General features: G+C 40.8%; 1 protein-coding gene across 1 annotated transcript in view; it reads left to right on the forward strand.

The window, feature by feature from the left end:
* Nucleotides 1-23326, forward strand: part of ATL1 (atlastin GTPase 1) — a 33309-nt gene extending 9983 nt beyond the window's left edge. The window contains exons 2-14 of the mRNA XM_088149650.1: nucleotides 2727-2974; nucleotides 3780-3914; nucleotides 6831-6935; nucleotides 7215-7265; nucleotides 8192-8248; nucleotides 11340-11432; nucleotides 13502-13640; nucleotides 15343-15470; nucleotides 15977-16033; nucleotides 17887-17958; nucleotides 19102-19533; nucleotides 21458-21472; nucleotides 22291-23326. Of these exons, the coding sequence (XP_088005776.1) occupies nucleotides 2727-2974; nucleotides 3780-3914; nucleotides 6831-6935; nucleotides 7215-7265; nucleotides 8192-8248; nucleotides 11340-11432; nucleotides 13502-13640; nucleotides 15343-15470; nucleotides 15977-16033; nucleotides 17887-17958; nucleotides 19102-19533; nucleotides 21458-21472; nucleotides 22291-22404 (1646 nt within the window). The 3' untranslated portion in view covers nucleotides 22405-23326. The remainder of the gene's footprint in view (nucleotides 1-2726; nucleotides 2975-3779; nucleotides 3915-6830; nucleotides 6936-7214; nucleotides 7266-8191; nucleotides 8249-11339; nucleotides 11433-13501; nucleotides 13641-15342; nucleotides 15471-15976; nucleotides 16034-17886; nucleotides 17959-19101; nucleotides 19534-21457; nucleotides 21473-22290) is intronic.
* Nucleotides 23327-24541: the final 1215 nt, after the last annotated feature.

A 24541-nucleotide genomic window follows, 5' to 3' on the forward strand; every position in this document is an offset into this window, starting at 1 on the left:
AAATGTGGTTGGTTAGTTCTGTGAACTCAAGCAATTGGAGCAATTTAATAATCCAGGGCTTACATGAACCACTGCCAGTGGGGAGCCCCAAAGTTTCTGATTGAGGGTGGGTGGGTGTCGCTCAAGTTCACATGTCATTGTACCTGTGAGAAGCCAAGCTTTTTAAGGAAAACAGTTCCCAGTAATGTATTAATCTAAGCAGCTTGATGTTAACATAATGGCAGAGGTGACAATAAGATGCTGGAAGAGCAATGGAAAGGCTCAGTGTCTTGAACACAAGAAAAATGGATATGGGGTTATGTGATAGGTCCTATTCCATTTTTTCCTTAGGCAAATAAAAATCATTTGATGCCAAGCATAGTTTTCTTGGAAGTTAATTTCACTGCACACCCTTGCCAGGAAACAGATGTCTTTGTGCTTGCAGTGTAGAAACAAGTTTAAAAACACTGTCTAATTCATTGATCATTGAGAGCGAGTTTGTAATTGGAATTAATGATTACTACAGAGGGCCACAACCCAATAACAGAACACCTTTTTGCATACAAGTTTAAATCCCAAAAATCTCCAGTTTTTTTTTTTTTTTTTAACATAGGGAGGTTCAAAGAGCAGGTTATGTGAAAGCTCTCTGTCTGGAAAATGTCTGCTAGTATAATTACACAAAACTGGATTGCTGGACAAATATTCTGATATAAAAACAACATTCACTGTTCCTATGAGAGGAAATAGAAACTGTGTTTGCATGACAAACTTACCTGTTATTTTCTCATCTAATCCAATTTTCTGCACAAAACTTGCTGAATTGTAAACTGGTTTGCTTTCAAACAACAATGAAGTTAAAATGTCATTAGATAATTTGTGATTTGGCATGTCATACAATCCAAGTTAGAGTTTATTTTGCCTTTGGAGATTTGATGAACCCTTGAGTTAGGTTCTCACAAATTACTTAGCCTCAATATTTTTAACTAATAAGTCACAATTGACTAATCATTGTTTCTCAAGTTGGCAACTTTAAGATGTGTGGACTTCAACTCCCAGAATTCCCCAGCCAAGAAAATGATGGTTCTTTATTTTATGTATTTATGGGAGTTGAAGTCCACACATCTTAAATCTGTGGATTTTGAAAAACACTGTTCTACACTCTGCCATTACTAATGACAATTTGCTTTGGTTCTACCTGCTCATTTATCTAGAGTCCCTCCATTAAATTGATACTTGTAAATCATGAACTGAGAACTCGTCTCTTTAAAAAATAAGTAAACTAAAACAAATAATGTAACCCACACAGAGCTTAAATAAGCGGTTAAAAGTTTCACTAACCAGCCCGGAAAAATGTTCAATTAAAATATGAACATTGAAAAGCCTGAAAGAATAGAAAACAGCAGCCGTTTTGCATGGGGCTTGTATTTTTGGCAGTACTCTATAGGGAAGATTCTCCAGAACCAGGATGATATGGAAATGTACTTTCCTGGAGAGCCTTATGGGTGAAGACAGATCCAGCTGTGGTTTCTGGACCTGGTTTCTGGACCTGGTTTCTGGGCCTATTGTAGAAAGCATTCAAGCTGTGTATGCCAGATCAGAGCAGCCTGGCTGTGGTTAGAGCAGCGTTTCTCAACCTTGGCCACTTGAAGATGTGTGGACTTCAACTCCCAGAATTCCCCAGCCAGCATGGGAACATGGGAAGATAACTATTCAAAGTTCAGAGAACTGATAATTTTTCGATATCATCAAGTATTGAAAAAGCTGCCTATTTATTCCTTGTCCCTACAGCATCCTCATGCAGAGCTTTTTTTACCCTTATCTACTGTCATTATCTGGGATATAGAATTTCAATGTAGACAGCTTGGCCTGCGTTTGCGAGTTTTTCTTGCACAGTAGCATTTGATAGTCCCTTGTTCAGTTGACATGATTCCCCAGCCAGGAAAATGATGCTTCTTTATTTTATGTATCTGTCCCGCCAATGTATAGGCAGCCCTTCTGAGCAAACCTGAGGCTGCGGTGTCCTATTACGAAGCAGAGGGAGAGCATTCCCAACCTTGTTTGCCTTCTGAAACAAATGTGGGGCGGTGGATTTTGTAGGGGAGAATCCAGAGGTGGAAGAAGGTGGCTGCCTCTTTATTTAGCTGCTGGTTTTCTCTAGCAGCCATTGGTCTCCAGCCATTTAAGGCTTGCATCTTCCCTAAATCTGAAACAAAAAGCGAGCTCCCCAGGCCTCTTTTCAATGTGCAGAGTGTGATGCCTGTTGCAATGGCAGAAACTGGGGTAGAGAATGGAAGTGAAATCTTGGAGGGAGAAATTCTGAGTAGCCTTATAACTTTTAAATTACCCTAATATCTTTGGGCGCAAGCAGAGAATATGATTAATGGGACTGAAAACTGTGAAGAGGTATTATTAGAGGGTAATATAATATGTTTCATAAATAAAGTAAAATTCAACTGCTAGTCTATTTCTGGAATTGGCAGAGGGAATTTTCTCCTTTCCCTGAGGCAGCCAATTATCAGGAAGGCTTTGAGCGTGGCTGAAGGGAAAGAGACTTTTCGAGTATTAGAGTCGCTGAGCATCTTTTCCTTCCCTTTGCTCTGTCCCTTCTCCCCTCCCACCCACGTTCCTGTGACCTGATATGTAAGAATGGGAAGAATCCATGTTTGGTAAGTCAATGTACAAGTTTATTCTAAGCCTCTTTGTAACCTCACTGGGACTTGATCAAGCAGTGGTTGTCTTAAACACAGGTGGATTTTCGGAAAAAAGCTATGAATGGAGCTCTGAAGAGGACGACTCTGGTGGGAAGGCCCACCCAGTGCAAGTACTCATTGTGAAGGATGACCACTCCTTTGAGCTGGACGAGGCTGCTCTCAACCGCATCTTGCTCTCCAAAGTTGTCTGTGATCGGGAGGTGGTGGCTGTGTCTGTGGCTGGGGCTTTTCGGAAGGGAAAGTCATTCTTGATGGACTTCATGCTGAGATATATGTACAACATGGTAGGTTTGCACTAGTCACTGTACAACCTGTGACCTCATTCTTCATGCTCAGGACCTTAGTACATGAGTGAGCCAGCAGCTTGCATATGTCAGACTTGCTCTTGGTGCAATTAAGCAGATGTCAGAGTCTGGAGGAACTAGCCCTTAAAGTGCCCCTGGATGCTAGATTTGACACTTGAGAGACGAATAATGAGAATGTTACAAGGGACAGGGTGTGTTGTTGGGGTAGAAGGTGGAAGTCTTCTTCCAGAATCCACCCAAAGTGGTAGCAAAATATTTTGCTGGGATTCCACATGTAATGCAACTATACAGGGTTCAGGATACACTAGAGCTGTACACGGTTACCTATAGGTTTACCCCAAAGTATTTGGCACATTAAGACTGGGAGAACAACAACTTGTCTAAGTGTACCCAGTGAGTTGGTTTTGGAGGTTTGAATCTGTGATTTCATGGCTGAAAATGGCTTCAACAGTTTCACATACAAGTGGTGATCATCCTCTGTATTCTGATGTATCATTCCCTAACATTACCAGCATGATGGGAAATCTGAAAATTCCAGTTAAATTCTTTATTGCCTATTTGACATACAGAATTTAAGTTCTTCTGTAGTAGAATGCTTTGTCCAAATTAGAATGGGTCATCCTTCTTCTCATTCAAATGTACAGTCACTGAAAAGGTCCAGTTGCTAGATAATTATTTGCTAGCTGTTTGGTGACCATTAACACTAGAAATAGGCTATTGGCATAAAGAAACATGATTTAGCCTGGCCCCAAGGATAATAACTTGCTTGCTCATTACTTTGCAGGAGTTGGTTGATTGGATTGGGGATTATAATGAACCACTCACAGGATTTTCTTGGAGAGGTGGGTCAGAACGGGAGACAACTGGCATCCAGATTTGGAGCGAAATCTTTCTTGTGGACAAACCAGATGGGAACAAGGTTGGTGATTTGTTGTGGATACTCATGGTCACTGGCTGGGATCAAACCAGCCATGGCATATTGAGTAAGTTATAATGATGACTATATAGATAAGACTAAGTCATAGACAGGCAAAGCACAGTGGGTGGGTTCATAGAACACACTAAATTAAAACTAAATTTTATTATGGCTTAACACAGTGTGTGAACTCAACCTGTCTACCATCTAACTTTACTAATACAATTTTCAGTAAATCAACCCTATTGCCATTGTCAGCATCCGCTTACAATGACTTCCACCATTCACTCTGCTTTATTGAAGAAATAGATTTAAGATTCTTCTTAAATGCACCCAAGGATATGTAGAGCTGGGGTGGAAGGGAAGAGAAGTTCATAACTGAGGACCTAGGTCCTGAAATGCATACAAAGAAGATGGAGCAACATGTGAAAAGGAAATGCTGACTGTATGGTATAAATAGAATCCTACCATGACGGGAGCTGGGATAGGGAGTGGGAAGCACCTAATGGCAAGGCTATAAATGCTAGCACCAAGAATTTAAAGTAGTCTCTGGCCTAATAGGGAACCGTCATAAAGCCCTATGGTAGGAAAAATGAGGGAGGTCCAGAACAGTGTGTCTGGATCAGTGTTTCTCAAGTTCAGCAACTTTAAGATGTGTGGACTTCAATGCCCAGAATTCCCCCAGCCAGCATGCTGGCTGGGGGAATTCTGGGTGTGGAAGTCCACACATCTTAAAGTTGCCAAGCTTGAGAAATACTAGTCTGGACAAAGGAAGACCTACCCATTGAGTATTGTAGCAAGAGGCCACCAGGGCCTGAACTGATAATTGTGCAGCATCACTGGCAGGAACTGCTGAATGTGACAGAGGTTCAATAAGTAATGGTGACATCCTCTCACGGTTGCCTCTATAAGTGGCTGAAGGGAGAGTGCATTTTCTAGCTGAACCCAGAGGTTCCTGGCCACTGACACCGGAGCCCGCTCTTAGCCCACGAGGAGGAAGGCAGAATAGCTTAAGGGACAGGAGGGCACAAATTAAAATTCTAAGAACGGCCTGCCTACCAATCCTGAACAGATATCAGCCTATCACCATAGAAGCAGTACAAAACCAGAACATCTTAACTTTACTAGTCATAAACTCAAAAACATTTTCACCTCCTGGCTAAATTTGTCTTCCTTGATGAATTCTCCAGAAATGTTGAGCTGCAGCCATGATGGAAGCTGGCCTTTATTACATTTAGAGGACATTGTGCCAGATAAACCCGCACTATCTTCACTAGGCAGACATTTTTTCTACTATGAACCTTTCACGGCCAAGAGGCCATTCTGTAATGTCCTTATAAGTTTGCCTTGTGAAGGTTGGCAGCTCTTTGATGTTTTTTTACACCACCTGGGCAAGCCTCTCCCTTCCTTCTTCACAGGATCCCATTGCTAGTAGTAGAAGTATTGCCTCTGCTCAGCCTGAATGGATGACTTAACCTGGAGAACCAGTAGTTTTGCTGGCTTTCGATAACTGTTGCATCCGGCAGGGGCATCTGCAGGAGTGGTCAGCAATGTCAAAGTGGTGGGTGTGATTGGACAAGTGAAGCCCCGCCCCTTTTGTGTGCGTTCGATGTATGCAATGCATATTAAAAGGGGGTGGGGCTTGGATCACCCAGTCGTTTGCCATTTTTGACCAGCCTTGCAGACATCCCTGGTCTCTCAAGACTGGTTGATTTGTTATTTATTTTATTCAGACAGTGGTTTGCTCTGTTTTTTTTATCAAAAATTACCGAAAAGCATAATACCGTGAAACAAATCCTAAAAAAGTAGAAGATTGGAAAGGATTAAACCCAAAAAGCAGACCCATAATAACAGTAACAACACATTAAATGATATCGTCGTATAAACTGAGCCCAAGGCTTGGTGAATAAGGAGGTGATTAATTGACACGGAAAGCTAACAAGGCTTGGGGTGGTGCCAGATGTAATAAACCAAGAGGGAATTCTATCATTCAGGCTCCTGTATCAAAAATATTCTCCCTCGGGTTTCACACAGCAAATCTGGCACGTGCAACACCTTCTAGAAAGCCTTTTGTCTTGACTTTAATTTCTAGGCTGGTTCAGGAGGGAGGTGATCCATCTGCTACCTGTGTCCTAAGCTACGTAGGTCTTTGTATGTCTTTACAAAAGGGGATGGCAACATTTTTGGCCTGGGGCACCTTTAAAATGTTGGATACATATAATGGATGCATTTACAAAATGATTGCTAAAGGTGATGTGCTTGTTCACAAAATGACTGCCATGAAGGGGGTGCCCAGTCACAAAACATCCATGTACCAGGAGGTGAATTAACCCCCCACCCCCCACACTCATGCTTTTGGTCATTCCAGTGGGATTTCGTGGGGCCCAAAATCATCCTTGCAAATGAATATGATGCTAGTGGCTAATGCTTTATTCTGTGGTAGATCAGCTTTCTGTCTAATTTTTTAAAACATTAAAAAGAACCTTGTTAAAAAGTCAGATGGACCAGGAACCTAGAGGGTATCCAGAAGGTATGTTTGGGTACCGTATTGCCTATCCCTACATTACCGATATTGTGAACTTAGCTCAGTAGCATATCAGAAGCCAGTGCAGCGCCTTCAGAAAGAACATAATGAGTTCACACTAAAATGCCTTCTGAGCCTGTATTTGTACTACAGATTCCTGCGTGATGTAGCCTACCCCTAGTTCTCTAAATAACAGGTGCATAGAAAAACAACAGGATCCTAGTTTGTTGCAGCCCTCTTGGAAACAGGACCTGTTGAGAAAGTTTCTTAAGTGAGTAAGATCTGGAGTTTTCAGGTGCTGAAGCACAACTGAAGCCAAAGGTTTTGATTTTTCAGCAAATGAAGTGATGAGGGCTTCACATCGTACGCTTCTCTCCCTCTCGCGTTTTCCACAGGTTGCTGTACTGCTAATGGACACCCAGGGCACCTTCGACAGCCAGTCGACGCTGAGGGATTCAGCCACGGTCTTCGCTCTGAGCACCATGATCAGCTCCATCCAGGTAACAGAGAATGGCGCTGGTGCCTCTGCAGTGTTCAGTGCAGGAAGCAAGTTGTGGCAAAGGAAACCAGTGGGTGGGTTTTGCTTTTGCACTCAACTGACTGACTACCAAAACACAGCAGAAATAGTCCACAGCAGCTCTAAGATGAAGAGGGCAACCTTTTCAGGCCCTCAGGGCTGCATGTCATATCAGTGATGGATATTGACCCTATAAAGCGTGCAAGAAGGCAAGAGTGCTCACCGCCATTTTTACACAATTCTGGTTTTGTTCTGTACTCAGGTATACAATTTGTCACAGAATGTACAAGAAGATGATCTTCAGCACTTGCAGGTAAGTCCACGCTGCCCACCCCTTCCCTGTTCTGCCCTTTAGAGTTGGAGAACTCAGTGCTGTAATTCTGCACAGAAGTACACAGAATGTGATTTGTCCTTAGGGTGCAAAGATAGCAACTGTGCCTCAGCATTATCACTGACTATTCTATTCAGCTGTTTTTTAATTAGTTTTGATGGCTTCGTATGTTTATTTACTACATTAGTCTTATTGTTGCTAACAATATCTTTGTGATCAGCCTGGGGATAGGACTATCCCAAGGATAAAAGTTTTAAGAATAACTATTTACATGTCAGATAAGTTACTTGTACTTTTAAAGCAGACGTCACTCAAATGTTTGATGATTTCAGGGCCTTTAATTTTATATGCAAGCCTCAGAGGTGGGTCTATGCTTTTAGAGCTGTGGAAGGATAACGTAGAAGTTCCAAGTACAGCTTTGTGATATCTTCATTTTAAAATAAAAGCTACATTAAAAAAATTCAACCATATTGTAATCTATTCACTCTCCGTTTCTTAATTTATTTATAAAGCCTTGTTTTCAGTCATATGGAGTAAAATCTTTCAGACAAAACACAATAGCTTTTGTGGCACCTTAAAGATAACAGATCAGTTAGCTGTAAAAGTTTATAGACTGGAGTCCATTAATGCACTCACATTTTATGTATCTGATCAAGAGCAACAAAATCTGATGCCAAAATAAATTGACTCGTTTTTAAGGTGCCCACTCCCTCAGTGCTGTTTGTGGTTTTACTGATTTAAGTTATTGTTTAGGAAGAAAAAGAGTACAAACGCTCTGAACGGAAAGCAGTGACAAACTCAGCTTCAATTTAAAAATAAAGCATTGGGATCGGTGCAATATAAACAAAACTATTTGTTAATACATAGATCTTGTTTGAAATTTCCCATTGGCTTCCTTCTTGCTTCAGCTCTTCACAGAATATGGGAGGCTAGCCATGGAAGAAACATTCCTGAAGCCCTTTCAGGTAAGAAAATCACTGAGGGATTTCCTCTGCAAACTGCAGAAATGCTGTTCTATTACTGGAAATACTCAGATAATCTTGATGTTGCGCTCAGGCATAAATGGAAACTTCTATACCAGTGTTTCTCAACCTTGGCAGTTTGAAGATGTATGGACTTCAACTCTCAGAATTCCCCAGCCAGCATGCTGGCTGGGGAATTCTGGGAGTTGAAGTCCATACATCTTCAAACTGCCAAGGTTGAGAAACACTGTTCTATACTCTAAAGACTCAACTCTGTTCTTCAAAATGACCATCTGCTATGGCCTTGTGGTTGGGCTGTATCATCAAGTTGGTCTTCAGTACTGCAGCATTATGCACCAATGTCATTCTGAGATGCTAGATTTCTCAGTTCCCAGCCAGTATAGCCATTGTATACAGAGAACAAATGTACTTCCTGAAAAATTCCCTCAAATGGCAAGTCAACATTGCTTCCCCTTCCAGAATATGAGATGAAAATACAACAACATATGTCTAAAATACCTCTAGGGCAGCTGTTCCAATCTGGGATCCCTCCAGATGAGTAGAATTCAGTTTCCAGGATTCTTTGCAATGGAATTGAAGTCTATACATCTAGAAGGTGGGTCAGTTTGGAGAAAGCTGATTGTGTAAGTCCTCATTTGCATTAGTCACACATGAAGCTGGAAGCAAATTGTTTACCATCTTGATTAAAGTTCTGTGGCCTTTCCTTTAACTGTACTAGCAGTGCTTCAGGGCTCAAATCCAACCCATATAACACCAATAAACCACCTTGCAGCAAAGAACAGACATGTGCATTTTGCTAAGCTCTTATTTTCTTTACCTGTCTTGGAGAACACACAGGTGTATAGTTCTCTTTCCTCATTTGGGAAGAATCAAGGAATGATGAAGCCTGGAGATTCAATCTGAAATAAAATAATTGGCAGTCCTAAATGGCTTGGTATGATGTTATTGAACAAACTGTCTGCATTCCTTTCTACAAGCATTAAGGTCAGCATTCAGTGATTTACTCTATGGCAAGTGGATAAAAGGCATTGTGGCAAATACTAGTGACAGTACTTTTATTGTATTGCTCCTACGTCATTGGAATATTCTGCCCAGGGAAACACAAATGGTTCAGATGATTTTGATTTTTTTTTACTTCATATTGCATTTAAGTGATTTTTAAAGTAGTGCTGGCTTATTGATTGATTGATTGATTGATTGATTGATTATGTGCCATCAAGTCAGGGTCCACTTTTAGTGACTACATAGATAGATTTTCTCCAGGATAATCTGTCTCCACCCTAGTCCGTTAGGTCTTCCAATGATGCACCCATCACTGCTGCAACTGAATCCCTCCACCTTGCTGCTGGTCATCCTCTTCTTCTCTTTCCTTTCACCTTTCCTAGCATTATAGACTTCTTCAGTGAGCTGGGTCTTTGCATAATGTGTCCAGAGTTGGATAATTTGAGACTGGTCATTTGTGCCTTGAGTGAGAACTCTGGGTTGATTTGTTTGATGATCCATTTGTTTGTTTTCTTGGTTGTCCACAGTATTCTCAGGAGTCTTCTCCAACACCAAAATTCAAAAACATCAATTCTCTTCCTATCCTGCTTGTTCAAAGTCCAACTTTCACTTCCATAATGTGGCATAGAGAGAACCATTTCCTGCATGATTCTGATCTTTATAGGTATAGACACATCCCAGCATCTGAGATGTGGAAGGAGCCATTTCACCCACAAGTTCAACTCACTGCTTAGTGCAGAAATCCAAATTAAAGTATCCCTGACAGATAACTATCCAACCTCTGCTTGAACACATCCAGTAAGCTCACCCTTTTCTGGATAATTGGTTCCACTGTGGAACTACTGTTACCATTAAAACCTGCCATTCTATAATTAAGATCATCATTCCATGTCCTGCCCTCTGGAATGCCAGATAACAGGTCTTGACCTTCTGGGTGACAAACAGTGACATCTGCAGGATCTTGCTGCTTTTGTCAGAATGATGAAAACCGCATTGTGAAGTTGCATCGTAAGCTCTGCCTCTTCTGGGCAGGTGTGCAACATCATGATGCACAGAAAAGGGGCAGAGCTTGCAACACTGTTTATGTCAGCCTGTCCCCCTTGCCACTTCTGAAGAAGCTGCCTGTGACACCTTTCTTGTCTGTGAAAAGTGCAGTCCTATCCCCTTCAATTGTATTTTCTCAAGATTCAACATGAACAATTTTCAGTCTCTATCATAGGCCTTAATTTCTAGTCCCTGATTATCTTTGTTGCTCTTTTCTAAACTTGACCTAGTTTCCCCAAATCTTTGAAGTGTGAGGCTGAAAGCAATTAATTAATTAATCAAAATGTTTAAACTGCCCAATAGCCACAGCTTCCTGGGAGATTTGCAATAAACACAAACACACAAAAATACAATGTGAGTTTAAACATATCCAACAAAATACAATAAATTCAAAATAAAGACACCATGCAGACTAGCAGCAAGGTGGTCATCAAAATCTTTAGACAATATGAATTAATATGCAATTAGAATATGGTTAAAATACAATTAAAATTAGAATATGGTTAAAATACAATTAAGTATTCAAGGTGGGATCTAATTAATGCAGAATATACTGGAATTATTACTTCCCATGATTTGAAAACCATAATTCTGTTGATTCAGAAGTTTCAACTATTATTTGTTTACTTGTTGCTTTATTCTTATAATACTTTGTAATTTTCTAGCGTTCAGTTTTACTGTAGTAATTTTTCTTGAGAAGTATATGTCATCAAAGAGGCCAAATTATTTTTTTTTATAAAATCCCATATTGGTTGCTTTTCAGTAATGAAACTTGATTGGAGAGCATTGGAAGATTCATGATAGAAAGTTAATCAATAAGCATTGTGAATATTTATAATTTTGAAGAAATTGTTTGCTACAAATCACCTGATTTCTTCAAAATTAAACAATCTGTTTAAACCTAACATTAAACAGATAAAAACACACTCTTGTTCCATACCAAACAATGCATTTAAATAAATGCTCTCTTGTCCTCACTGGCGCATTGCATTCACTTTGTTCTTGGGTTTTCTTGTTGTATTTACAGTCTCTTATTTTCCTGGTTCGCGACTGGAGCTTTCCCTATGAATTTACTTATGGGTCTGAAGGCGGAGCCAAATTTTTGGAAAAACGTCTCAAGGTTGGTATTAAGAAATGGATGCATTTGCTTAGGTCAAAATGCTCTTATTCCTGTTTTCCTGTTTAACAGAGACCTGTTGATGTGGGTGACCATGTAGATCACATCAGGTTAAACAATAATGAAATAACCCTCACAAATTAAAGTCATCAAATTAAATTAAATTAAAATCAAATTTAACTCAAATTAAAGTCATTCCTGCAGAAAAAAATCAATCGTGATTTTAAGGTACTGTCATTGTTAAATTTACTGCAGAGAACAGCAGAGAGGAATGACCACTTGGTTGGGCATTCGGGGACCTGTGCATCACACTATTTTTGTGGGGCTTACAGTCCCTCTTACTACACACACAGTTTTGGTGGCATGACTGCAAAAAAGTGTTGTGAATTCCTGCACTCCTGAGATGGAGATGTATGAAAACTATTATGCAAACCTAAAATAGGCTTCATACATTTAAAAGAAAAAAAATGCAGCTTCTCTCAACAGGAATAAAGCTAGAAAATCCTAGCCCCAGTCCTTCTGACATAGGTTACACGCCTGATATACCCTTTGCATCATCACCTTGCCTATTCCAGCCTCATTTTCTCCAGACAAGTTATGTGTGACCCACAGTAAGTAGCGTAGGAGTAAACAATTTTCTTTAGGTGGGACACACAAGGTTGATGATGATTTTGGCCCCTAAAAAGTAGGGGGTGCATCTATTGATGTGTGATGATCTTGTCAGGTGGGTAAGACTGAAAATTGTTGCTTGTTTTAAGCTTTGGGGTGGTTAAAGTATGAACTAACTGAATTAAGCCTTGTGAAAACTGAATGCACTTATTTTGCACCTTTATAGGCCAGAGAAATTTTAAAAGGCAGAAAATCATGTTCCTAAAAATTAGTATTTTGCTATCAAATGTTATGGCCCAGTCTGGAGATGGCAAAATGGGCTTTGAGGATTGCCTCCAAGATGTGGGATGATCACTGCTAAAGGAGACCTTTCATCCAAAAGGTGATGGATGAAATAAGAAATGGATAACATTAGCACAGCGTGCCAGTAGAAGTGTGATCTGAAGCCACATTAATGCACCCTGTTTTTAAACATCTATGCAACTGTGAAAATGCACTCTAAGCACCTTCCCCAGCCACCTAGCAATGGGGAGAAGATTCCTTTGTGCCAGCTGCCTTCTTCAATCAACTTGGAGAAATTCTGGCCTTGGGTGCTACACATGGGATTTCAGTGGTGGCAGGAGGGGTGAACCCAAAGAGGGAATTGGGTTCCTCCTTGAAGATAAATAGCTGGCTTTGATTCAAGAGAGGCCTTCCAGGGCACAGTTTACAGCAGTGTTTTTCAAACTTGGAAACTTTAAGATGTGTGGACTTCAACTCCCAGAATTCCCCAAGCAGAATTCTGGGAGTTGAAATCCACATATCTTAAAATTGCCAAGTTTGAAAAACACTGGTTTACAGGTTGTGCATTGAAAGGGTGTCTCCATGTTATTTTAGTTTACCAAGATGTATCAATGTGACCCCCAGTTATGAGCAACAGATTTACAGTGGTACCTCGGGTTACGAACGCCTCTGCTTACGAACTTTTCGGGTTACGACCAGCTCTGGCTGCAAAAATTTACCTCGGTTTGTGAACTCTGCCTCGGGGTACGAACCGGATCCACGGCCATTTTCCGCCGTGACATGTGGTCTGCGGCCATTTTCCGCCCGTGCCACGTGGTCCGCGGCCATTTTCCGCCCTGCCGCGCGGTCCGCAGCCATTTTTCTGCCCTGCCGCACGGTCCGCGGCCATTTTTCCGCCCGTGCCACGCAGTCCGTGGCTGTTTTTCCGCCCTGCCGTGCGGTCCGCGGCCATTTTTCCGCCCTGCTGTGTGGTCTGCGGCCGTTTTTCCGCCCTTGATGTGTGGTCTGCGGACGCTGGAACGGATTAACGGTAATTACATTGAACCTTATGGGAAAATTTGCTTCGGGTTGCGAACAAATCGGGTTGCGACCAGAGTCACGGAACGGATTAAATTCGTAACCCGAGGTACCACTGTATATTTGACCCCATAAAAGAAGAGTAATTGCCTGCTTGTTCCCAGGTCTCTGGAAACCAGCATGAAGAGCTGCAGAATGTGCGGAAGCATATACATTCCTGTTTCACCAACATCTCCTGTTTCCTTTTACCTCATCCGGGTTTGAAAGTAGCTACAAATCCCAAATTTGATGGGAAACTCAGAGGTGAGTTCATTTGCATCAGGAGGAAGCCAAGCAGCACCAACACTGAGTTGGAGTAAAGAGGGCTGCCAAGTTGGAGGCGCTGTATCACAGACAAATTTGAGGCAGGGATCGCAGGGGTGCGTGTGTGGCCTGTTTTAGGGATAACGTTAGTTTTCAAAATAGCAAGAAACTGACCAGTTATGATCAGACAGGGCTTCATGTTCTGCAGAAAGGAGATATGCTCGTCCCATTTTTTTCTGCTTAATTCATTATATCCGTATGCCTTTTTTTCTTAGATGAGATTTATGCACAATTTGCTGTTCTGAGAGAACTTCTCTTTACTCATTCAGATACCTTCAACATTGCTTAGAGGTTATTCCTTAAGGGAAAACTATGACCTCTGCACAGAAGAGGAGAACAACTCAGCAGCATCACATAGGGACAAGATTTATTTCGTGATTGAGTTAGGATTCTGATTGTGCCATTCTAGCTGGCCTCTGAGCTCATGGGACATCGAGTCAGGTTTGGCAAAGGCAGTAAGCTCTTTTGGCCTAAGTGCCCCATTGGTTGATAAATATTTTTCAAACTAAGGGTTGCAAAGGGGCCTGTTCAGTAATAAGGTGACATTACTGGGATAGAGTTTTCAAAGTTTGTTGAAGGAAAGTTGGAGTCATTTGAGAGTGAAATTGGAATGTTTTTTTTTAAATTTTACGTACATACATACATACATACGTACGTATCTATAACACTATTCCGTTTTGAAGTAAGCAACATTCTGCCAAGTTCTTTGGAGAAGGGGATCATAGATGCTGTGTCTCAGGCTGTGCCATGGAAATGTCCAGGGAAGGAGGAGGATGCTGAGCAACTGTTGGTATCATTCTCTCCTGATTCCCAGTATAATGTTAAGACCAGCATGGATCTGATTGTTCCAATCCCACGGGATTAATCTTTCAAGAATAGAGTGATCCCGACCATAATGGCCATCTCCAGTGTAAAACAATCAAGTTTGTAAAGGTTTAGAGGATGTAGTAGGATAGTAGATCATGTCAGAAGGTCCACCAACAAAGCATTAGTGGGGACAATCCAGACCAGCAAAAGAAACATAGTGGCTGGGTTCACACACTGCATTAAACCATGATATGATCTGCTTGGTTTTGGCTTTACTTATTGAATCAATTTAGCAGTTGTGGTTTGTAAACCATGGTTTATGGTTTATTTTGAGCCTGGCCATTGTAGCTTCTTTAGCATACTATAGTTCAAACCAGGTCTAGCACAATGTATGAACCCAGCCACTCTTGCCACTACATTAGTGAACAGTTTGTCTTCCTGATTCCCCAAACTTCTATCATTACGTTGAGCACCTGACTCTGATAAAATTTATCTTCTGTAGCCAAATGAAGCAGGTAATCTCTGCCATTGCCACCCTGAGCTTTTCATCCCCAATTGAGCACTATGGAAAAGTTCATATGAACCACACTGTGTTATATATGCCTTCATGTCTTGCTTGTGGACAGTAGTTAAAGATGAGCCTGAGAGAAAGCTCAAGACATCCATGTCATAAATAAGGAGACAGTATTTTTGGTAATTTGGTATAGAATTCATTGTTTTTATTTAGGTACCCAGTCATTGGTTCCCTATCAGGTCTCCTTAGTTCTTAGAGTTTCAAGTGTTTGGAATACAAAAGGCATCTAGCTCATAAACAGGGTTCATGTTCCCCTTACAGAAATAGATGATGATTTCATCAAGAACTTGAAAATCCTGATTCCATGGCTACTGAGCCCCAAGAGCCTGGATGTCAAGGAGATCAACGGAAATAAGATCACCTGCCGAGGCCTTGTGGAATATTTCAAGGTGAGCTGCAAGTGTAAGAGGGCTTTCTTGTTTGGAAACCTCCTTTTCGTAGGGATCAGTAACTAAAGGCCCTTTGCCATACTTGGCTCATGAAGAAACAGAAGTGACCTCTATGGGAACAGATTTCCCCAGAGACAATTTAGAGCTTAAATCCCAAAAGGGAGACCCTTCAGATGTTGCTGAACTAGAATTTTACCAGCTCCAGCTGGCATAGCTAGTGACAAGGATTCTGTGAGTTGCACTTAAACAATATTTAGAGGGTCACAGGTTTCCCATTCAGTAACTTAAAAAATCAAAGCCAGCATTTTTAGATATACTTGGAATTACTATCAAAAGCATTGCATCTATGACATAGTAGAAGTTGGCATATGGTATATGGTTGATAAAGTCATTAATGTCGTAGCTCAATAAGTAGGAATCTACAAACACTTTTGACATTTTTTGACACAAGATTTTATATGAAGTTACATATAACTTGGAGTTTTTTTTCCTTGTCTTTTTCTCAGGCCTATATTAAGATCTACCAAGGAGAAGAGCTTCCTCATCCAAAATCAATGCTGCAGGTAATTACTACATTCTGGGGGTTGGGAACATATGCTTCTGTAGGAAGGAGAAAGCATAATTTTTTTCCAACCTGTCAATCATAAGAGAGGACTTATAGAGTGAATCAAGTCCCTTAATGGTGTGTGAGATGCTCAGATCCAGCACTTCCCATTAATTTGGGAATGGTAGCACTGGAGTTGAATACAGTGATGGGGAAAACATACTTGAGAGCAAGGGGGCAAGGCTGTTGCCATTGAGGTCATAGCGGCATCTCCCTTTAGTTAGAAATATGTAAAAACAGTCACAATTTAATCCAGTCTTGCTTTCAAAATAAACTGTAAACCAGTCTTTTGATGCTTTGCTAATGAATAGAGGTTTACCCACATGGTTGAAAAACACTGGAACATATTAGTTTTATTACAATATAGTAAAATAATATTCAAAGGAATAAAAAGTAAATGTCAATAAAAGTTATTTAATGGGCAAAGTAAGTATTTATATTTACTGCTTAGCAAGGCACCTTGGTCAGAATAATTTATCATGCCTCTTCTGGGTCCATGTTGCATTTTTGTCTTTGACCCTAATAAGGTAGGGGGTAGGAAGGAGTCCAAAGCCTGTCTCTAGACCAACTTTTCTCACCTTAGTACCCTCCAGATGTGTTGAAGACTAGTTTCCAGAGTTCTTGGAGTAATCAGCCACCATGATGGCTGGGAATATAGGCATTGTAGTTCGATGCTTTGGGGAGATGCTTGGTTGAGAAAGACTGCTCAGTTTTATAAACAGGCCTTTGAGTCTTCTTGTTCCCATCTGATTGGACCACAGCCTTGTAGTGAAAGGTGCATGCTCAGAGTCTCTCAACCGCAGCAACTTTAAGATGTGTGGACTTCAACTCCCAGAATTCCCCAGCCAGCATGGAATTCTGGGAATTGAAGTCCATACATCTTAAAGTTGCTGAGGTTGAGAAACACTGCTGTAGATGATCCTGATGTTCCTCCATTCCATCTACTGCCTGCCACCCAGCCTCCTTAAGCTTGCAAAAGTCTGGCTGATGTGCTATTCTGAAGTCCCATCTCTTGGGAAAGTTGAGGGGAGAGGCATTTCTGCTTCATTTCCACAACTGCTGCAGTGCCAGTCCCAGTGGCTTCCCTTCTCTCTGCTTTTCTCCCCTTTCCATCGCTTAGGTGAGCAGCAGGAAAATTGCTGAGCGGTGAGTCCCTGCTGATCACCAGCTCCTTAGTGATTAACTGAGGACTAGAGGTGAACGTATTTAATTAAACAATATAATAACCTCTTCCCAGCTAAATTTGCATTCACTAGGAGAGAAAAAAGTGTGGCGGATGGAAAAAGGGAACGGATAGGAGTCAGCCCAGAGGAATCCGTGCAAGTAGCAGAGAAGCTATTTGTGTGCTATTCTGTTGTGTGCTTATTTCATAATTTAGATTTATATCCCTGCCTTTCCTCCAGAAGGTCAAGGCAACACGAAGAGCATTTTTTCCAGCAATTTTTTTTCTTGTGCTAAGTGAGAACGATCCATCCAGAATCATGCAGTGGTTGACATAGCTTACTTAATTCTGACTTTAGGTTCCTCGATGCCTTAGGCCAGTGTTTCTCAACCTCAGCAACTTTAAGACGTATGGACTTCAACTCCCAGAATTCCCCAGCCAGCATGGCTGGCTGGGGAATTCTGAGAGTTGAAGTCCATACGTCTTAAAGTTGCTGAGGTTGAGAAACCCTGCCTTAGGCAGAAAAGCCTCCTTGCTTGCAATTAATAAACTCACAGAATTCTCCAGCTTCTATGGTCAATGGCCTCCTGTTTCCATAGCAACTTTTTTTTTTTCCTCATTGTCACTCTTCCCCAATTCTCCTTTTACAGGCTACTGCAGAAGCAAACAATCTAGCAGCTGTTGCCACTGCAAAAGATACTTACAATAAACGAATGGAAGAGGTAGGTCTGAGATTCTCTCCCATCACCATTCGAAGGAGCTGCAGCCCCTCGATTCCACGTGAGGTGCCTTGGGTGGCCTTCTGAAGATACTGCCGAAAAATTTGTCCTGGATCTCAGAAGGAGGTCTTTGACCTTTTCAGCCCCTTGGCATCATTGTACAATGTTGCATAATGGTTTGGTTACCCTGTCCCCAAAGGTCATCTGAAATCTTGTGAATTGATGACCTGGTTGCAAGATTTTGGCCATTTTAATCATTTTTTAAAAATATGTATTTTAATTTAATTGGAATAGGGGACCACTGTCCCTGCAGTACCAACTCCCAATTTTTATTTTTATTTGTGTGTGTGTGTGTGTGTGTGTGTGTATTTTAAAATATATATTGACTGGTATAACTAGCAAAACCCAATCAGATAGTCTGAGCATCTGAACTGAAATATTTTTATCTCGCCAAAAATTTAGAACATCCTGTTGCAACTGACTTCATTTTAGATAATCTGCTTTGATCAGACCCCATCTTAAGTACTGTATCCATTTCCAAATCTGGCATTTTAAGATGGTTTCAAAGACACTAGAACAAGTCAGACAAAGACAATGAAGATTATCAGGGCACTAGAAACTAAGTCTTATGAAGAAAGATTTAAGGAGCAGGGGATGTTAAATTACTATAATCTCAGAGATTCCATGTACCTAAAAGGATGTCATACAGATCAAGACTTGTTCTCTCTCATTCCAAAGGGAAGAACATGGAATAACAATCTTAAGTGACAGAAAAGTGGAGTCTGGTTGAAGATTAAGGGGAAAAAAACTTTTTAATGTTAAGGGTAGTCCAACAGGGGAACTAGTTACCCAAAGGTCCCTTTTACTTAATGGAATCAGGCAGAGGCTAGACAGCCATTTACTGGGGATCTTTAAATTGGAATTCCTGCACTGAGTAGGAAGTTGATAGCCTAGTTACATGTGAATAAGCCAGCTTTCTCAGCCTGATGGATTGGATTCAAATTCCCAACTAGTACGGTCTTTCTTCATACTGGCTAGGAATTCTGGGAAGTCTAGCAAATCTGGTGGATGCCACATTTCTTGGGTCATTTCTATAGTCAGGGCTTTACCCTTTTTTTTTTTTTATGCTTTACTTGCTTGCTTCAGGTGTGTGGAGGTGACAAACCCTTTCTTGCACCCAGTGACCTCCAGAATAAACACCTGGAGCTCAAGGAAGAGGCAGTGCGGCAGTTCCGTGGTGTAAAAAAGATGGGGGGTGAGGAATTCAGCCGTCGCTACCTCCAGCAATTGGAGACAGAAATTGACGAGCTCTATGTCCAGTACATCAAGCACAATGACAGCAAGAACATCTTCCATGCTGCCCGCACCCCAGCCACCCTCTTTGTTGTCATCTTCATCACCTATGTCATTGCTGGTGTCACTGGCTTCATTGGATTGGACATCATAGCCAGTCTGTGCAATATGATCATGGGGCTAACTCTGATCACCCTTTGCACATGGGCGTACATCAGATACTCCGGGGAGTACAGGGAGCTGGGGGCCGTCATAGACCAAGTGGCTGCAGCACTCTGGGACCAGGTAAGAGCTCACTAACCCTTCTTGAGCCTCACACCAGCATTCCCATTAAGTTCCTAGTGTCCCTAGGTGAAGGGCAGAAGGGAGTGGGGTTTTAATGCAGGATGGCCAAAATGGACCATAGAGAAGGCTTAACAAGTTTGAAAACTCTGGAATATAAGAGCTTCTTTACAGAATCAGAGGGGATGAGAAAGAAGAAAGAGAGAGAGAGAGATGGTTCTCTGTTCAGTCCAAAGCATTTATTTATTTATTTATTTATTTATTTATTTATTAATTAAATGTTTATGCCGCCCAACTCCCAAAGACACTAGGCACTAGAACAGACAGGACCTCAGAGCTGTGTGCTACCTCCAAAATCTGTGCACCCTTGAGCATTTCATGTTTTGTGCACCCTTGAACATTTCACCCTTGAGCATTTCAGTAATTACTTGACAGAGTCTTTTCCAGACCAGAACCTTCAAACTGTGTTGGCCTTCAGTTCCCTTACTTGGCCATACTAAATAGAAATGATGGGAACTGAAATCCAACATATGGGGAAGACAGCAGTTTGGGTAAGGTTTGCTTGCAGTACAAAAGGAAGTATGCTTTTGCATCACAGGAAATAGACTTAGTTGCACAAAGAGTTTCTTACTTAAAAAGAATTAGATGTATCTCTGAAGGAGATTTAGAGGGCTGAAAATCACTAGTAGGCATCATAATAGTAATGAAAAGATCAAAGTCAAGGAATGCCCGCTCTCTGGCTTCCCCAAGACTAGGAAAACCCTAGAGAGAGTTGTAACTGGTCAATATGAAGGGCATTGAGGTCAGATTAAGGTTCCCTAGCAGATTTGCCCTCCAGATGTGAGAACACAGAAGACAGCCCTAAAAAAGGTTCTGGGTTATCTTTTCAGGCACTTGAGTGATTAAATTAAGGTAAAAGAGATCTCAAAGCAAATGCATCTCTGATCAGGAAATCCTTAACAAAAATCATGTCTAAGTCCCATATGGCATTAAAGCAGAGGAACGTAGGATAGAAGGTAGGATGCTTTGACATTTTCTTCTTGCGAGGACTAGTGTTATTATAGTGTCTGTTCTGCTGCTCGGCCTTCTATTGTAACCTGAACTGGCCAAGTTGCTTTGTGGGTAATTGAGATTGGTTTATAAATCATTCCAAGTCTGATGGTGTTGAAAGGTAAATTATCATTATCCAACATCATTAAAAAAAATGTACATGTATGAATTTGAATTGTATCCAATTTCATCCTTAAGATGATCCTGGTAAAGAGTGCCACTGATCTCTGCCATTTAAGTAAGCAAGGGGGATAGCTGGTGTCCACGGTTACATGATGGCTTTGGCAAAGAGAGTTGTAATCTAACATGGTTGGGGAAGGTTTGTTTTAGATTATGTTACTGTGTTGAACTAGGGATCCTGGGTTTTAGTCCTTGCATAAATATTTATATTTTGCATAGTGCATTGTAGAACTGTTTTCTGCAGATCTTAGGTTTATTTAAAGTGTTTATATAGTTTATATACTGTTTTCCAGACCAAATATCTAAGGCAAAAATCATGAAAAAGCATGTATTTAACCATCTGAACTCTCTCCTTTATTGATGGTTCAAGAGACCCCAAAAGAACTAAAAGGATAAACAGCAAATATATAGAATTCAGATAAAATAACTTTCCTTAAGTCAATACATAACTTAAGTCTTTAGCTAGAAGGGTAGTGTTGCTAATAGATAGTTTTTGACTGGATGAACCAGTGGCTGGAAAAATGAGGCAACTTCATAGGTTCAGCTAGCAAGAGGAAGGGGAGGCAGTGTAGATTGGATGTACCCTCTCCAGACTGCATCAGGATAAAATGAGAACAGGAATATAAATGCAAGAACACCATGTGGTCTTTCTCTCACCTTGGTCCTTTCTTTCTTTTTGCAACTGCCTTTTCTGCAGGGAAATACAAATGAGGTAAGCCAATTTATTGTTATGTAAAAGCAATTCCTTCTCCCCAGTGTGCATATATGAATGATGCATGCGTGTGGGTTCATGTTGCTAGTGACTTTTATTATATTAGTTTTAAAAACTTACTTTTCATGGGCTGGAGTTGGGAAGGCAGATGCAGAACCTGACTGCTTGCTTTGTTTTGGAATTCAGATCAGAGACAAAAAAACTGCTTAATATGGCTTTCAGAGCATAATGCAGAGCCTGACAGTCAACTGTAGGGCCATGCCAAGGGCCTTTTCTGCTGTTACAAGCAGACCATTCAGCAGAACATGTAGCAGTGCTGGCCTTTGTATCCACTAAATCTACTGCTCTTCCCAGTAATATTTGCTGGGAAAGGATCCAAATCTCTTATGCTAAAGGAAGCAAGGTCAGCTCTCTAGAGAATACCATCCCTGAAATAACTTAAAACATCAATTCCTCTGGCAAAAAGCAGATTTCTACAGCCAGTGGAATACATGTAGTTGAACTCAGGAACTTGCATTGTGTTTTCATATTTTGCATAAATTCTTTCAGTAATTGAAAAGGCAAGGCACAAGCTGGAGATGAAAAGTTAGGCTTCTCAGTGTTATCTAGAAACTATCATACCCTTTCAAGCAATTCATGAGGGCTTGACATTTTTTAAAAGCTGAACCCCTCAGTCAACGTCATGTTGTTGGCTTTGCTGCATTTCTGCCAAATAAGAATATGTACTAAGACCTGTAGCATGCCTGCTTAGGAGTAGACAGCCAGAAGAGAAGCTGAAAACTTTTTTCTTCTCCTGATATTTTTGTTTTGGTTTTCAGGCTTTGTACAAACTTTACAGCGCAGCTGCCACACACAGACATTTGTACCATCATGCTTTCCCTACAGCTCAGAAGGTGGAGCCCAAGGAAGGGACAGAGAAGAAGACTATGTAATCCAGATGTTTCCACAGAGGTGCAAGAAATACATCATTAAACATGTTAATCACTTTTGCATCCATGTACCAACCTCTGGCACTCCTCAAAATGGAAGATGGAGGAAACTGATAACCCATTCACATGCACCAATGGCTTAAGTGTGGCTGCTTTAATTTGGACAATGCCCTGCTTGAGAGTGGATGAATCAGCATGACTGTCATTTTCTTTTAAAAAAGGAGGCAGTGACTTAATTTTGCTGCAGACTCAGTACTCCTTGGTTCGCTAGAAAATGCTGCCTAGTTTCAGATCTTTTTAGAAGAGTAAGGCCAAAGCCAGAGATCGTACAGTAATTGTTTCTCCTTTCACACTGGGTTTTTTTTCTCACAGCTGAGCCCTGACATCCAAAAGCAGCAAGAACTGGATACAGCAGCAGTGCAGTTGATGATCATGAACACAACTGCTTGTATGGGCTTCTCTGAATTCAAGCCCCTTGAGTCATTAAGACAACCTTAGGCTTTCTGGGGGAAAAAAAAGATAAGACTCTCCTTGGAGTCAAACTCAACTCCTGGCAACTTAATGGACACATCCATGCAGTTTGATGAAGGTAAGTATGCACATTAAAACCTTTATGTGCCCTCAGAGGATGTTGTGAGGCAAACCTCATGAATAAGAGTATGGTCTGGATATAAACTTTACTCTTATTTAAGTGGGATTATCCTAACATTGTCCAATTTACACATAAAGCTTTTGATATGCACACTTTTCTTCATCCAGCTTACTCACTTGCCTTCTCTGAAGCTACAGACATTTCTTTTGCTATATGTTAAAGAGATGGAAAGCCTTTTTTAACATGTCTGAAAATTCCACTGTATATATTTTTGTTTAGTGCATAAAGAGTGTTCCTAGTTTTTATTATTTTATTGTTGATTAAAAGTTTGTTCCTAAGACAATTACCTATTTGTTGTTTTATTGATTTCCAAATGCTCATGCAGAAACTTCCCTGTCTCACGCTAAACACAATAGGCAGGATTGATTTACTCAGCATCTGTTTCACTTGCAATGGTTGTCATTCTGCTGTGCCTAACAGCAGCCTTTTTCGGGGGAAAAGCTGCACATATTCTTTTTAAAGAACAATCAGAATTAGATTGTGTGTGGTTTAATTCTGATACGGTGAATTTAAGATTAATCCTGGTTAGATTTTTGAGGCTCAGTATTGAGCCTATTGGGAAACTTAGCCTATTGGGGAAGCTCATGGTACATGACATGTATGAATCCAGAAAATGAGTTAATTCAGTAATCAGACTAAGCATATCGTACAAACACACTCACAAGGCCTATGAATGGTGCTTTGTCCTACTTTACCACATCCAGAGGCATTTTAAGGTAAATTCATATAACATGGGGTAATGAGTGCAATCCATTTTGGGCCAACCCATTCCACAGCCCACCTCTTTCTCCACTCTGCGCTGGCAACAAAAAAAAGTGAGAAATCTAATCCAGCCCTCGTTATATTCTATTACAAATTTTAAACAAAAACGTTTATTTTACAGAACACAAATGTCATGGAGGACTCAAACAACAATTCAGAATGATCAACAGATGAAAATTAGTTGCTCTGGAGTCTTGAATATAAAACTACTTTGCCACCAAATAAAGGTTTTATAAAACTGTTCACTGCTACTCTAATCATGATAAGATTTACTGCATATGGCCAAGACAGCTCAGTCCTCCAACATCGTGTTTAGTTACTCCTTAAATGCTGGTCCAATCCTTATTTGCCTGGAATACTTCCAAAGCTACAAACTGCTTCCACCAGCCTACATATGGCATTTCCTCAAACAAATGCCCAGTAGCAAATCAGAACAATGTTGAACAAAATAAGGCAGTAATTTATTAAGTGCTTGGGTCAAACAGAAAACCATTATTCTGCAAGGCAACCACTGAAAATAGCCCTATGTGGTTACCTTGCATATTAAAGCTGCAAATATTTTAGTTCATTTGCAGCACCAGAAGTATCGCTTTATCCTCCAGATACAAGACCACCTGTGGAATCATCAGCTGTGCAATGGGAATTAGGATTTCTTAAAAACGTGTGCCTACTTTCATGAAAAACTTACAATGACATTTCCCATTTGAAAAAGGAAATCTTGCTTCT

The sequence above is a fragment of the Python bivittatus genome, unplaced genomic scaffold, assembly GCF_059951505.1.
Source record: "Python bivittatus isolate LINGU-HERP-01145 unplaced genomic scaffold, Pbiv_v1 ctg000580_np1212, whole genome shotgun sequence".
Classification (NCBI taxonomy): Eukaryota; Metazoa; Chordata; class Lepidosauria; order Squamata; family Pythonidae; genus Python; species Python bivittatus.